We start from the raw sequence: 16,826 nt of genomic DNA on the forward strand, positions 1-16,826 counted from the left end.
GAAAAGTAATATTATAGTTAGAATAATAATTGAGTTTGATGTATTATCTACTATTTTTGTTTTTAACTTCAATCATGATCATGGTTAATTGATATCTAACCATTGTTTGTAAGTTTATACAATATAAGTTTTTCATCGTAAGTTACCACAACGTAATTTTTTGTATTAGTTATTTAAAAACCACTTATTTTGAAAAAATTAAATTATAATAAAAAGTAATTTTTTTATATTTTTTTATTTAATTTGTATTTTCGTTTTACATTTAATATGTAAACATTCTTAAATATTTTGAAAATAATATTTGAAATACTTTCTAAGTTTATTTTAAATTTTGATTTACTTATTGGATTTAAACTGACATGTAAATTAACAAACCAGTGCATGCATTATAATTGTCATTTTAAAATTCTACCAATAATAAAATAATATTTTGCATTGAAAAACATATTTTGAGTTAATAGATTAATTATATTAAGTTTAAAATTGAAAGGTCATTGATGCTTCTAATGCATGATACATTAGTATAGTGCGTATGATTTTTAACTATTTTGCACATCATTGCTTTTGTTTAGTAGGTTGCCTTTTTTTCCCTTTGCATTTTATTTAGTTATAATTCTTTTTATATGTAAGCGAAAATCTTGTCAGAGGCTTTGACATGTATATGTTGTTGGATCTGTTTGTGCTTGGAACACCTTTGCTCATCTAAAAGGAATTCTAGATCTCCAGCATGTGAGTTATGAGCGTTTTGTATTGATTTCTAGGTTTGGGTTCTTGAGTTTGAAAGTCGAACACACATATGGGTTTATGTTTGAAATTTGTTCAGATCTAACACACACACACACACACACACACACACACACTCACGCACAAATCTGAAATCATTTATGATGAACTCGTTTGATCGTGTTCTTGAAGATGTTTAATTTGGGTTTAAGACTTTCTACAGGAAAAACACATAAATCTAAGTTTTTTGGTGTTTTTGGCCGGAGACTCGCCGGAGCCTTCGGAAACCAGCTAAATCTCTGATAGCAGGCCATAAGGATGTTTTTTTTTAACAGTTTAACAAATTTAATGAAAAAATATAGACAAAAAAGAAATCCAATGACTAAACATGTACAAATCTAAAAATATATTAGCCTTTTAAATCATTATACATTTATAAAATTATAACAAAAAATAACTTACTAGCGTACATGACAGCCCTATCTTAGCTTCTATGAAGAGTCAAAGACTAGAAGTCATATGGGCTTTCTGGTCAATTACATTGGGCTCCTTAAGAGAGTATTGGTCTAGGGATCGGTTAGTATTTAACCCTAGTCGTTGACATGAAAACCCTATCCTATCTTTTCCGTCGGATCACACATCTGACTGTCTGCTGAAATCTTGCCATCGCTTTTTTATTTCTGTATATATTCCATCTCTGCCCCCATAGTCTTGTCGATTACCGAAGATTTTGCCTTCTTTTCTGATTATCTGGATCTTCCAGATGGTTGAAGAATCTCAAATTTCGGTTTTTCCTTGCAAATTGTTGGTCTGATTCAGAGGGCCAACCACTTCATGTAGACAAATCGTTTTCCCACAAGAATGTTAAGTCCCTTTTTTCTGTTTATTTCTCCTCTTTGATTTCTTGATTTCTGTCCTCGGTGTTTTATTTTTGGATTTGGTGAATATCATGGCATTTTCATGGACATGAAGTATGACTTTGATGGTGAACTGATATTAATCTTTAATGGCATAGACTCCCACAAATCTTTTCGTTTAACTGGTAACTCATTAATTTTCTCATTCCTCCTTTCTCTTCTTGTTGGTTATTGGACTATTTAAGGAAATTGTCATTGGTATAATTTTGAGATAGTATATATTATTCAGAATACAATGACTAGATCCCTGAATCTAATTATATAATAGCTTCATTCGTCCACACAATCTATAAACACCAACAAGGGGAAGAAGAAAGTTAATGCGTTACCAGCGAAACTCAACGATTTGTGTGAGTCTGTGTCATTGAGATACCATACTAAAGGGATAACTATTCGTTCACCACCAAAGTCCCACAGAAACCAAACATGAGAAATAAACAGAAAAATGTTGTTGAACTTTATTTTCTTGTGGGAAAATGATTTGTCCACAAGATGTGGTTGACTCTGGAATACATTTGAATCCAGCAAAAAAGGAGCATTTTCCTTGGTTCAGTTTAACTCCTTCCTGTGATCATTGTGCTATAAAGCTTCCTTTTAAATTTAATCATATAGCTAATAGTATCTTCACTATCTTATCTTTTCTATTTTCTTATCTTTGAACCTTTCTGTTTGGTTCAGTTTAACTCCTTCCGTGATTATTGATTATTGAGCTATAAAGCTTCCCTTTAAATTTAAATGTATAGCTAGTACTATCTTTACTATCTTATCTTTATATTTTATTGTCTTTGACTCTCTATAGGAACAGAAAGAACACTCTGCAACTACTATAGTGCAACCATACGTAAGTACATCTGCATTTTCGGTATAACGTTGTTTATATAATGTCTGTTCAGTAGGATATAAATTATTGACAATCTTTTTTCTGGTATTTGTAATTGCATATACTGATTAACAAGTTATTCTTACGTGGATAGGAATTTTCATCCATATGTGTCTGTTCTCATGAAGTATATCGTGTTGCAAGTTAAGCATGTTTGCCAACAGGAGGTATGTTCTTTTTTCTAAGATTCAGTTAACTAGATATAACTATTGATTTTGTTCATCAAAGAAGTGTCGTTCTTTTCTCGTGATCTCCACTGAGTTGATTTTAGTTAGAGATTTTTAAACATATATAATGTAGTAAATGTAAACCCCTTTTGAAGTGCTGAGAGGAAAAAATCCATTGAAACATGGAGCTTTCAGTGCATGATGCAGAAATTGGTATACTAAACACTATTGCATAGGCAGACGGATATTGTCCCCATGTAAATTTAATAACTAAAAAGCATTAAACTGTTAAGAGAGTATGTCTTGCTTTTCTTAATTGTTCTTGCATAAACATTAAACCATGCAACACTTAACTACATACAGCAACTTGAGTTTTGGTTGACTAAAAAACTACAGTTTTGGTTAGACTTTGCCAATAGAACAAGTACATCTAGTGGCCATGCGTATGTATTAGTTCTTTGTTTTTTTGATTTTGTTTTACAAAAATATTTCCTTTAATGACTTATATTTTTAATAATCTGAACAGGTTGGTATATTCATGAATGGTAAACTTCTTGCCCCGGAAATGAAGCACCTTGATGTGGTGAAGCAATGGATGGCTATTGTTGGTTCAGAGAGAAAAATAACCAAAGGATGTTCTTCCGAGAACTTCTGTGTGATGCTCACTTTTGCTCGAAGAGAGTAGACAAGCAGTGGACAACTATTTTTGGAATCACCAGGAAAACATCCCAATTGACATTTGATTCTAATGCTTCCTATCAGTCCAATAAACTTCATAAGGGTTTTGAAAAATGCTACATATTTATCTTTATATGATTGATCTTGATCTTTTTTCATGAGATTATTGATTTATCTGGCAATTTCACATTCATCACGGTAAAAAAATAACCATTATTGATGAATGGTCACAATATGTTTTTACAAATTTAGTGATGAATTCGCAAAAACTATATAACGTGCTATAATTACTTTGTTTGAAATCAGCGACAAACTTGATAGAGAATAGCTATGAATTTACCCATGTTGCTCATCATTTGAAATAGTTTTCCATACTCTATAACTAACTGTCACTATATGTCTGTTGTTGATCCATCACGAAGTTTCAGTTAATAGTTCATCGTAAAGTTTCTATTACAAACTCTATCCTGATCTCATATATTTTTATAATTGTGAAGCATAATTGCATGGGATAGGCCTAGGCATATCTCAAGATTTTTGGCTTGTTCAGTCCGCTATTATTGTGTTGCTAAGTGTACTGCAATTGCATAAATGATGAATATGCTATAAATATTATATTTACCGATAAATACGGGGAATAAAGGGGAAGATAATTTTATTGTACAAAACATAACATAAAAATGTCTGGATGTGTATGTATCCATATATACGTATGTATGTATTTATGCATGTATGTATGTATGTATGTAAACTATGTATGGACACACACATTCATATACAAATATGTATATACAAACACACACATGTATATATAAAATCTTATTTTACAAATTTGTACAACATTAAACTAGGTTAGAGACCTGTGTATTACACGGGTTTGTAAATTAAAAAATCAAACTACATTGATATAATAAGAAAATTTTAAAATTTAATACTAAAATATGGTGAAATATAGAAAATATTAAAGTTTATAAAACTATAATGGTGAATAGGTATGAAGTATGGCTTTCAATGTAGAATGTTATTGTACTTTAATAAATGAGACTTTAAAAGTACAATGCTAAAATACTATAAATTGGAAGTATAATGTTGGAATTTTATTTATTTATTTCCATATAATACATAATTGATATTTCAAATACATATTTATAAACATAAGAATAAGAGAATAAAGATGGAATGTTGAAGAAAGATTAGAGGAGAAGCAACTTCGATGCTTGAAATCAAAATCGTGAGTATCAAAAATCATGTGAGTCAAAAGAATAAGAACAATGGTATTTATAGAATAAATTGAATATAAAAAAAAAATTGATATCAAACTAATTTGGATCCTAATCAATAAATAGAATAATTATAGGCTATATTAAAGGTAATATATCAATTAAGTGATTTCAAATTTCAAAATTAATAGCTAAGTTTAATTTTTTTATTGAATTATCGGCTGATATGGATTAAATACGGATTATCTGTATTTTAATTTTGAATGAACCTAAAATTCCCGTTTTCAAAATTAAAAATTAATATATATTTCTTTTGATGATTTATAGAGTACATTAAATGAAAATGTTTGTTAGCTATTTTATTTATTTAATGTCAAACCCTATAAAAAAACGATGTAAATAAGGAAGTAATTTTTTGACATTTAAAATCAATTAATTGATTATCAGTATTTTAATTTGGAATAAAGTTAAAATTTCGGTTTTCAAAATTCAAAATGAATGTACCTTTTTTGCTGACTTATAGATTACATTAAATGGAAATATTAATTATGTAATTTATTTATTTAAAGTCAAAACCTATAAATAAAGAAGTAAATAATGTAGTAAAATATGATTATATCAACTATAAATATGTATGTTACAATTTTTTAAAAAATTAATTTGGATTGATTGTGAGGAATAACACTTCAAAGGTTTCTAGCTTATATTTGATTAAATAGATATAGCTTTATCTACAAAAATAATCAATAAAAATCACAAAGTATCGTTCACCATGCCTTGTTGTGCATCTTAACGGTCTAAGCATATATGTGTGTATAAGATCCAACAAATCTTTGCCTATTTCACAGTTACATATGAATGGTGCTTATGTCATCTTGCAAACAAAGCATGATTCGCATACATGTCAAATGATTCCAAGATATCGTTCGATTGAAGCTTGGTGATATGTTTCTTTTTTATATGGCCAAGACGACGATGCCACATACATGATTTATCTGAAACATTTTCGGAAGAATCAATGTTTATGATTAGATTATTAGATTTACTAACACAAATAACATTTTCATATGTACCATTGCAAAGGCTAGCTTTAAAGTAAAAATAATGATTCTTATAAACCAAAATATCACAATTTTCATTATCAAAAGAGAAACGAAAACCATCCTTGTACAATGCATAAAAAGAAATAATGTTTCGTGCCAAATCAGGCGAGTGACAACAATTTAATAATCTAAAATTAATACCAGTACTAATCACGAGCTCGTAATCCCCAGTCCTTATAACAGGTGCAGTGTGTTTGTTTCTTATGAGTACCACATCATATATCAAGAACCCAAGAATTAGAAGTTGATGTACTATGGAATTCAATCATAAATATACCTGAGGGGCTACACTCCTTGACTTTGTTCTTCATTAGATCCTCCATGTATTTAGGGCGACTACATTTCCAATGTCCATTTGACTGGCAGTAGAAACAAATGCCTACTTTGGGTAACTAGTAAGAGCTATCTCGAAATAGACCTTTCTCTTGAGACCTTGATTGGACTGTCCAACAAAGGTATTTCACTTGCCTTTAGGAGGAGAAACCTTTTTCCTTTTAACAGCACCATGGCCAATGGTCAATCATCAATATACCCAAAATGTGCACTTTCAACTTTGGTTGAAATTAAAATGTCAGGAATATATGAACCATGGACCATAATTAAAAATTAAAGATTAGGTCCGTTAGCCTTTTTGCAATGTACAGGTTCCACAAACAATAACAAGAAGAAACCCTAATCACTCTCATTTCATTGTACGCAACCGAGAGAATTAGAAGAAAAATAATTTAGATTGGGAAAGAGAATTCCAGGAAGGAGTAACGTAATTGATTTTCAGAACTATCAATGTAAAATTTGGTAAGTTCTATTACATGTCTAATTTGAAGTTCGTAACTATTCAAAAATGAAAGATATATATATATATATATATATATATATATATATATATATATATATATATATAAATGTGCGTATCTTCTAGTTTCTTAATCGCTACAACATTGATTACCATAATGATTTTTAATTTGATTTTATGTGTGAATGGAAACAATATCATGAAATAAAACTTGTGATGAAATAATTTATGCCCTAACAAAAATATGAAAAATGAATTAAAAGGGGTTGTAGAAAATACAATTCCATTATAATGGAAAATTAAGAATTCAAATTTACATGATATAGAAAGTTTTACAAACACTATTATTTTGTTAATACTGTTGGAATATCATTTCGATGATGAATCGACCATACAAACCATTATGTTACGCACAACCTGCTTTTTACCATACAAATAACTAATACTTAACATGATATTTTAAGACATTTTTATTTTCAATATATAAGAGCATGTGGGCTTTTCATTAATACATTAATTGTTGTATAATGAGTTGAATAAGCTTATGGATAACTTAATAATGATGTATATACATAACCATTTTAAACAAATCTTTTATGGTTCTTTATTATTATTATTATTATTATTATTATTATTATTATTATTTAAGAACAAATATAAGTATTTTGTTTTAGTGTTAGTCTGTAATATGAATTTTAGGTCCATCCATGTTTGATTAGGAATCACCATGATGTTTAATTACTTTTTAAAATATATAAATTTATAAAATTAGTATAGAATTTTTCTTAATATGCCATGTGAGTTCATTTGTAATCAGGAACTACTTAATTACTAACCAAATATAACATTATATTTTACCACTTTTAGGGCACCAACTTTTATATACCTGAAAATTATAAGGCTTAAATTTGAAATTTCTCATGAAATAGTGCATGAGAACTAACAAATTTAGACCAATATTTTTTCAAAATTATAAGAAACACGATCAGTAACAAAAACAATTTAATCTAGTGCCTCGAATAAATAAAATGAATAATCCCTAAATAATTAACTTATTAAAAAAATAGAATACTTACTCTAGTTTATATCAATAGACATTTTCAACGTGTTATATAGATGGAGAGAATATCTTCATGACTGAGTATAACCTCTAGATCAAACAATTCTTTGAAATGATACATAAATTGTTACAAACGAAGTATGTTAAACCACTCATTAATAGGTCACCTAGTAAAATATAGTATGACATTTTAAGTTACATGTCATAGAGACCCAAGTTCGAATCTAAAGAGATGCTAAGGGATGTCGAGGTGTACGATGTGTGATGCAGTGCTGTCAATGGGCAAGTTTTTTTCTATTCGAGTCATAATTTAGGGATCCACAAAAATATAAAACTATTCACGTTGCTCATAACTAAAATATCTTATATGGTTACAATCATTGTAGTAGAAAGGATGTATTGTACCTATCATTTGATGATTACCTTGATACATTGAAGTTAGAAAGATTTATCTCATTGGAACATTCATTTATTTTTTTCAAGGCATATAACATCTTTTCTTTTACTGTAGAATCATTTCACAACTCTAATAATACATGAATTCTATTTTCCTAGGAAGTATACGTATATGTCATAAAGCATTATGAAGAACTACCTATTAAGGGACTTTTACATAAACACACACTTGAATTCATTGATTAGTGCCACGATCAAGGTTATAATTCCATCCCACTCACCGGGTTCCTACATCTTCCTTGATTAGCTTTACAATGAATATGGAAAATAATTTTCTTTTGTATGAGTCAATGACCATCCAAGGATTCTAGTTTCCAAATGGCGCCTTTTGTTTATCGTTTCTTTTTTAGAAAGTATAATTTCCTCTCCTTTTTTATGTATATAATTCTTATTATATTTCAAATAAATTCTTATCATAAGCTTTGGAAAATATATTGTGTTAGATCGCTTGGTACTAAAAGTTCACCGTTGCTCAAAGGTTGCAAACCATACATTAACTAAGTTGTGATAGTTCTGCTAGAAGAAATTTAAATCCCTAAATCATGACTTATGGATAATTTAACCATTTGTGCTTTATCATCATGTTCTTCGTTATTCAAAGTTTGGTCTTAAAAATAGCGTATGTATTTCTAAGATGAAATTTTTTCATGAAATCATGACAAAACAATTTCAAGTATCTATCACAGACATAAATGCAGTGTAGGTTTTAGAATTTTGATACTTATTATGGTTATAGTAGCGCCTATTCATCTAGACATAATTTTTTATATATACACATTAAATTATTGTTGCCCCATTTATGGTCAAATTTTAAGAAATTGAAAGAGAGCGGTTTCTTTCAATCATGAATCCTTGGGTGATACAATAATGTAACACCACAATATTAATACATAGAACACCCATAAAAGAAAATACTTTCTAGATCCACATATGTCATATAGTGTATAAGCAAAGTCCTTCCCTTTGCTACTGCAACACATATGTAATAGTGAAATATACAAGCAACCATAAGCTGCAATAAGCTTATTCGGCAATCTAAAATTTTTTACATCATAAAGTCATCATATACGTAACAATAATACGATCATCATATTATTAAAGAAACATGTGAAGAATAACAATTTATAACTATATATAATATTGACTTATACATTTGGGCTTGTCCCCACCATTCTTTTGGGTGAGCTTACCTTGGGTCACTAGATAATCACCCGTTTTAGCTTGCATTTTTGGGTCACTATATAGTGTTGGTAACCCATCTACTTTATATCAGTACCACCGGAACATGATGTAATGTCAAGCAGACCTCTACCCATACGAGATACCCATGGATAACTAGGTAGTCCCACGGGAACACCATTTTCAAGATAAAAATCATAATCACCATAAAAATAGTTATGTTACTCACCTTGATATTTCATGGATGGAAAATTCCTAACTCCTTGTATTTATTTGCTTCCAATAGCTGAGAAACTTGTGTTTTACCATCCATGGCTTTCTATTGTCAACATATACCACTTTAAATAGCATCAAACAAGTCTAAGTCATATAAATCCACAAATCTACTTAATATTTATTATATTTTAGTTTAATTTTAGTGTTCTTCACTTCAATTGACACAATAAAACCAAACCATCATACAAGCTCTAATTTTACTATCACCAAAAGTAGATACCAAATCAGCTACTTTGGGATTCATGAATCTAGATATAATTATGGAATAAACAAAAATACTTTTTACCTCTTATTTGATAACCAAACATGTAGTAATATAATCTACTTACTAAATTTCAACATTAAGTACTCTTTCTTCCTGATTGACAAATCCTTTTCTTTTTCCTTAAGTCGAAGGATAGAGAATGAAGAGCGTTTACCATTTTGATCATGGATAAAAGTGACTGATAATTGTTGATGAAAGATTAATCAATTTGATATTTATATAATTTACCCTAATCATTCCCTATAAGTCTCTTTCTAATGTTTAAAATAGAACCAAACGAAGAATGTTGTGAAATAATAATTACCCACCTAATTAAAGCCAAACCATTTTTCACATCTTAGAGTTGCATTTATCGAGATCTTTTTTTTAATGTGTTGCCCAGAGTGATTGGCCAATTGAAACTCTTCAAAAATACAATATGATCGGGCCACATATATTCTCCTTTCAGATGGTGCTCGGCTCACATGTAATACTTTCTTTTATCGTTTTTGATGTAGCTTTCACTGCCACCACTTCATTAAAGTCGATAAGTTCCAATCATCCATAATTTATAACACATGGTAATGATAGGTGGTTTTATAAACGACCATACATCATTCGTTGTGTATGTTCATCCAGATTCTTCTGAAGGTATTTAAACTTAAGATGACACTCGAGATGGAAACAAGTTAAAATCCTTATGCTGTTTCTACTTTCCTGGATTATCCTTGGACCTGCATAGCCCCATGAAGATATCTTCGTCTGCATATTGGAGAAAGGAAAGGTTGGGCCTGGAGTTATGAATGTCAATCCGGTGAAAAAAAAAACATGTCCCTGGACGTGTGAAAGGTTGTAGGTTTATTGGGCTGCAAATTAATGTTTCTTTCCTGCGTTCTATTCCTAAGCAATGCCCACGACCCCAAGATTGGTATCGGTTTGGACAATATCAATAGAAAATGAATGCCCAAAAGATAACAGGCTGCTTCTCTCAAGAGTCAAGACTACAAGCGATATATATAAGATTTCTGGTCATTTACCCTAGGCGTGCCAAACATATCTTCTGCCGCCGTCAGATCACGCACCTGACTGTCTGCTGAAACGCTGCTATCCGATTTTTATTTCTATATTCCATCTCTGCAGCTCTCCATCGTCTTGTCGATTATAGAACGTTTTACCTTCTGTCGTTGATGATTGCTATTTTTATCGCCGGCTCTCCGTATGTTTACACCCAAGCGCCAAAGAAGAGGAACAAATAAATAGCAATTATAAGTTGAAGATTCTTCTGGAAGATCAAATTAAACTCACCGGATAATCAAGGAAAGAAGGTAAATTGTCATTGATATATCTGATTATATAATCATAAGTCATTTTTGGCATTCAGATTGGTAAAGTCTAGACCTGTAGACCTAATCCAAAATTCTTTTTGTTGGCTTAAATATGTATATGCCAGTTTCAGCCGTCCAAGCAGGCTGTAACCAGCAACAAGGGGAAGGAGAAAATGATTGATTTACCAGCTAAAGGGACCGATATGTGGGAGTCGCCATTGAGATACCATAGTAAGGGGGTTACTATCGCCTCCCCACCAAGACCCACACCTCAAGTCCATGAAAATGCCATGATTTTCAAATCTAAAGATCAATCATCTACGGATGTGAGGACAGGAATCAAAAAACGAAAGAGGAGAAATAAGCAGCAAAATATTGTTGTACTTGAACCTTCTTCTTGGAACAGGATCTGTCCACAAGATGTGGTTGACGCTGGAATGCATCTGAATCCAGCAAAAAATAAGCATTCTGCTTGGTTCAGTTTAACTCCTTCCAGTGATCAGTGAGCTATAAAGATCCCTTTTAAATTTAATCATATAGCTAATAGTATCTTCACCATCTTATCTTTTTTATTTTCTTATCTTTGATTCCGTAGGAACAGAAAGAACACTCTGCAACTTCTAGTGGAACCATACGTACAGATAACGTAAGTACATCGGCCTTTTCAGTATAATGTTGTTTAATGTTCATATAATTCACCAGTTCATTAGGAAATAAATTTTTGACATTGGTCATTGTAACTTGCATGTACTGATTAAAAACAAATTATTCTAGCATCGAGGGGAACTGTAATCCAGATGTGTCTATTCTCATGAAGTATATCGCGTTGCAACTTAAGCATGTTCGCCAACAGGAGGTATCTTGTAATTTTTCTGATTCAATTAATTGCATATAACTTTTGTTCCGTTCATCAAAGAAGTATCGTTCTTTTCTCATGATCTCCACCGAGTGGATTTTAGTTATAGGTTTTTAAACATATATAATTTAGTAAATGTAAACTCCTTTTGAAGTGCTGAGGGGACAAAGTGCATTGAAATATGCAGCTTTCAATGCATCATGCACAAATTGCTATAATGAACAATATTTCATAGGCAGAAGGAAATTGTCCCCATGTAAATCTAATAACTAAAAAACATGAAACTGTTAGAGGGTATGTTTTGCGTTTCTTATGTGTTTTTGCATAAACATTGAACCATACAACTCTTAACTACATACAATAACTTGATTTTTGTATGCCTAAAAAACTTCAGTTTTCGTTAGAGTTCAGTTATCCGTTATTTGTTCTTTTTCCATGGAGATTCAACAAATATAGACTTTACTAATAGAACAAGGACGTCATAGTCTCATAGATATGTATTTGTTCTTCTTTTTCATGTTTTTGTATCACAAAAATATTTTCTGTAATGACTTATATTTTAATAATCTGAACAGGTTGGTATCTTCTTGAATGGGAAACTTCTTGCCCCGGAAATGAAGCTACTTGATGTGGTGAAGCAGTGGATGTCTATTGTTGATTCAAAGAGGAAAATAACCAAGATAGGAAGTTCTGCCGAGAACTTCTGTGTGAAGCTGACTTATGCTTGAAGAGAATAGACAAAACCATGCATTTATAACAAAATCCAACAAATGTTTGTTCCTTAATTATGCCATTTAACCGATTGACTTTTACAATTTCTTGGTTAATGTTGATCGAATGAATTAATTAGCTGGTTCCATAGTGATTATTAGACTTTTAAAACTAATAATGGTTACATTGTTTTTGAGTAACCAACTAGTAATGATCTTTGAAAATAGCTTACATCGGAGTTAGGGCTCATTGCCGAATTCTAAATTTTTTAGATATGCATTTATAAAAGGTCTGAATTTCTAAAAGTCTGAATTTTGAAAATCTGAATTTGAAAATGTTGTTTAGTTGAAGCATCTGAATTGTTGTGTAGAATGATAAAAATGAAAATTTCCTTATTTTGTTAAGTATTTTTTTTTTAAAAATAGCTGACTAAAGTTATTAAATAATTATAACAAAGATATAAACACAATACAAAATCAAAATTAAACATATAATAACTTATTCATAACATATCATAATCATAAACTTCTCTCCTAAGCATCTGCTAGTAAATTCCACAACTAGAAAGGACAAAGTCAGATAAATACAAACATACTTTCGTTTCATTTTCAATTTGGTTGTAACGAGCCAAAAATACCGCTAAAATTTCATTTTCAACACACCCAAAAAGATACAACCAAATGTTCCAAAACCAACCACAATATAAATATTCTCAACATCAGAGTAAATCAAAATAACAATGATGAATACAAATCAAGGGGATGTTATGCAATCACGCGGACCCTTCCCTTTGGAACTAGAAGAACCTGAAATGTTTTAACCACACAACTGTAAGCACAAAGTCTTGTGAGTTCATCAAAATACCACATACCATACGTAACATCCATCCTCCCACATATTTGGCCCCACCTATCATAACGAGCTCCGCGTAGCATACAAACGGGTCCTACCCAACATATAAAAGAGCCCGTCCAACATACATTCAAGATTCACAAAGACAGCTAGCACCCTACATGGTATAGTGAGAAGACCCACCTCTGTCCCAAATTCATACAAATCTAAGTTCAACCTCACGAAATAGGTGTTACAACCTACCTATCGAATCACAAAAGGTCACACCTTAGTCTACACTTTAGAACTAGCAATTTGACCAAAAGTCAACAGGGTCTAAAAGTCAATGGTCTATGTTCTTAGACGATATATATACATTCTATATTTTTGTATTTGATTTTATCCTTATAGTGTATATCCTTTCCATATTTATAGGAACGGTCCTCTATTTATAATTGATTTTGTAAAATGAGAAGAATCTATTGAGAATACCATTCTTTATGGTATCAGAGCCTTACCTAGCACTAGTCGTCGCTGCCCTCTTCTTCTCCAACATTCGTCTCCTACAACATTGTAGCACCAGGAGAATCTTCTGATTCTTGGAAGACAACATTCCACCCATCATTCATTGTCACTAACATTAAGAATGGCGTCCCTCTCATTCTAAATCAAACCGACAATCAATATGCTTCGTGGGTACTGTTTCACATCCACACATGTGCTTACAGTCTTCTTAATGACATTGATCCGAACACTCCGCGGCCAGCAGGCATCAATGAAGAAACATGGAATCGTCTTGATGCTATTGTTAAATCATGGATTTACAACACCATATCCATTAATTTACTCCAATCGATCATGAAACCCAACGCAACCACTCGTTATCTTTGGAACCATCTTTAGGAAATTTTCCAAGAAAACAAAACTACCAAGGCTGTTTATCTCGAAGAACAGTTCAACAACACTTGCCTCTCCTTTATCGAAACGAAGATGGTGCTCCAGCTAGTTTCTGGCCTTACAAATGTAGATTTCGACGACGTTGGTAGTCGCAACAATCTTTGAGATCAGCTCCCTAATGTTGGAAACCCTATTTCAAAACGAAGATGGTGCTCCAGCTAGTTTCTGGCCTTACAAATGTAGATTTCAACAACGTTGCCAGTGTCATTCAACAATCGGACTCACTGCCCAGCTTTAATAAAGCTCAATCTCTATTTTTTCTTGAAGAAACAAGAAGGAACAAGCAAGACTCCCATCTACAACATGCAATGATAACTCAGCGACCGGATCAGCCCATCTCCAACATACCGCCGACAACACAACATGGCACTGGATTGGGCATCGTCAGAGCGACGGTCAACGTGGTGGACGATCGTCTCGTGGAAATCAGCGTGGCGACAGAGGATGTGGACGGGGCAGATCCATGACACCCTAATTTCTGTTTTTTCCCAGTTGGTACCCTCAATATCCATGGATTGCCCCGCCTTGCCCATATCCCATAGCAACTCCTCAAGCTAGTATCATGGGTCCTCAAACCAACTCTCGCCTGAAACCTTCTTCACAATCAACTCAATTTGGAGGAGATCGGGCACACCTCACTACTAATCAGGAATCAACTTACAGTAACCCCATTACACCTATTTCTATTAGAAAATTTACTCACGGCAATAATACTTCTTTTGAATTTGACCCCTTCGGTTTTACTGTGAAGGATCTCAACACGAAGAAGATTATAACCAGATGTAACAACTCCGATGAGCTTTATCCTGTCACTCCCACAAATCCCTTCAAGAGTTACCCAACTGCGTTTATCTCCTCAACCACCTGGCCCAACCGTCTCGGTCATCTTGCCGTTTTGCATTTTGATTATGTTACTAGTTCTTTTTTACCTTCTACCAATAATAATAACAGTTAATTGAATGCTTGTTCTTTAGCAAAACCATGTCAATTACCTTTTTATGATTCATTTTCCATTACTTATTCTCTATTTGATTTATTCACACTGACATTTGGACATCACCTTTACGAAGCAAACTTGGCGATAAATACTACCTAGTCCTTCTTCATGATTTTTCACAGTACTTATGGACTTTAGGAATCAATGAAGTGGAACATTCTCGCTACATTACTCACCCCCACCTCATTCCATCCAACCCTCCTCCCTCCAATTCCGATTCCTCCCACACCCCATCCCCTTAGGTTCCAAACCAAAACTCTCCCATAACCTCCACCGCCCTCTCACCCCGCCTTCACCTCACCCCATGCAAACTCGCTTAAAAAGCGAGATCACCAGACCAAAGACTATCTTCTCTCTTCGCACCCAAAACATCTCTCTTGTTCCACGAAATCCAAAAAGATTCTCTCCTTGATAAAAATTGGCTCGATGCTATGACCGCATAATATAATGCTTTATTGAAACAAGAAACATGGGATCTTGTACTACGACGAACGGATGAAAACATAATCTGTTGCCACCGGATTTTTGGCATAAATTTAAGGCTGACGGTACTCTAAAACGCTATAAAGCACGATTAATTGTAAATGGAAAAACTCAAGAGATCGGTATTGACTGCAATGAAACATTCAGTGCTCTTGTCAAACCTGCCACCATACGTACTATTTTCTCCCTTTCTTTGAGTTGAAATTGGGACGTCCATCAATTGGATGTTAAAAATTCCTTCCTACATGTCCACTTGAATGAAACAGCATACACGCACCAACGTCTACGGTTCTCCAGCTCGAATTACCCACACTATGTTTGCAAGCTAAAGAAGTCTCAGCATGGACTTAAGCAAGAGCCTTGGGCTTGGTATCAACGGTTTGCTACATATCTTCTGACTATTGGGTTTGTTTGCAGTAAAAGCGACACTTCCTTATTCATCTACAAAAGGGGCTGTAAGATAAAGATGTTGTGTCATGGGCTTATTTTGTATTAACTGGATTAGGCCTGTCCATCTGTGTTTTATTAGGGTTATGTAGTATATATAGATTGCATGCATGAATGCATTAGATACGTTGTCGATTCTATTTATTCTAAATATCTTTTGTAGCCCTAAAACACCTCTACAGTCGAAGTTCTTCATCTAGCTCTTCTGGGGTGTTTGAGTTTAATCATTAAGCATCGTTTAAGCCATTCTTGTGTCTGTTCTTATTATTTTATTTACTAGTTAGAGTATATCGATCCTACTAAAATTTTAATCTATCAATTAGTATCAGAGCAGGACACTGTGTAACAAATACGCATTCCTTCTATTTGAAGAATACTATAGGGTTTCCGCTTTTATAAATTACATAGGAGCCGTCGTTTTCTTATCGACGGAAACTGGTGTTTCTAAAACCCTATTCTCAAGTTAACATGTCAGACACTAAAAAGCTTTAAGGAAGGCTCAACATGCCTCAATACGACATAC

At 32.5% G+C, this 16,826-nt stretch overlaps 1 protein-coding gene and 1 long non-coding RNA gene across 3 annotated transcripts; both read left to right on the top strand.

The window, feature by feature from the left end:
* Nucleotides 1-1,359: 1,359 nt before the first annotated feature.
* Nucleotides 1,360-3,498, top strand: LOC145051324 (uncharacterized). The gene is made up of 3 exons (XR_013683541.1): nt 1,360-2,481; nt 2,615-2,687; nt 3,214-3,498. It is a non-coding gene; the product is annotated as an uncharacterized LOC145051324 (long non-coding RNA).
* A 7,235-nt stretch (nt 3,499-10,733) lies between these two features.
* LOC145051325 (uncharacterized) lies at nt 10,734-12,819 on the top strand. Of its 2 annotated transcripts, XM_078999368.1 has the most exons (5): nt 10,734-11,021; nt 11,147-11,523; nt 11,617-11,667; nt 11,796-11,877; nt 12,453-12,819. In XM_078999368.1, exons 2-5 carry the CDS (start codon nt 11,195-11,197, stop codon nt 12,603-12,605), a joined length of 615 nt encoding a protein of 204 aa, XP_078855494.1. In that variant the 5' UTR covers nt 10,734-11,021; nt 11,147-11,194; the 3' UTR covers nt 12,606-12,819. The 2 variants fall into 2 exon arrangements, with proteins under 2 accessions (XP_078855494.1, XP_078855495.1); XM_078999369.1 differs by lacking the exon at nt 10,734-11,021 and having other exon boundaries at nt 11,028-11,523.
* The last annotated feature ends 4,007 nt before the right edge of the window (nt 12,820-16,826 follow it).

Source organism: Lactuca serriola, chromosome 5 (assembly GCF_051521515.1).
Source record: "Lactuca serriola cultivar US96UC23 chromosome 5, Lser_US96UC23_V15, whole genome shotgun sequence".
NCBI classification, from domain to species: Eukaryota; Viridiplantae; Streptophyta; class Magnoliopsida; order Asterales; family Asteraceae; genus Lactuca; species Lactuca serriola.

Bases quoted from the DNA above. Each gene is read 5' to 3' on its own strand.
- LOC145051325 (XM_078999368.1), top strand. From the start codon at position 11,195: ATGATTGATTTACCAGCTAAAGGGACCGATATGTGGGAGTCGCCATTG. The intron at 11,668-11,795 runs GTAAGTACATCG...AAATTATTCTAG, and splicing joins GAACCATACGTACAGATAAC to CATCGAGGGGAACTGTAATC. The intron at 11,878-12,452 runs GTATCTTGTAAT...TAATCTGAACAG, and splicing joins AGCATGTTCGCCAACAGGAG to GTTGGTATCTTCTTGAATGG.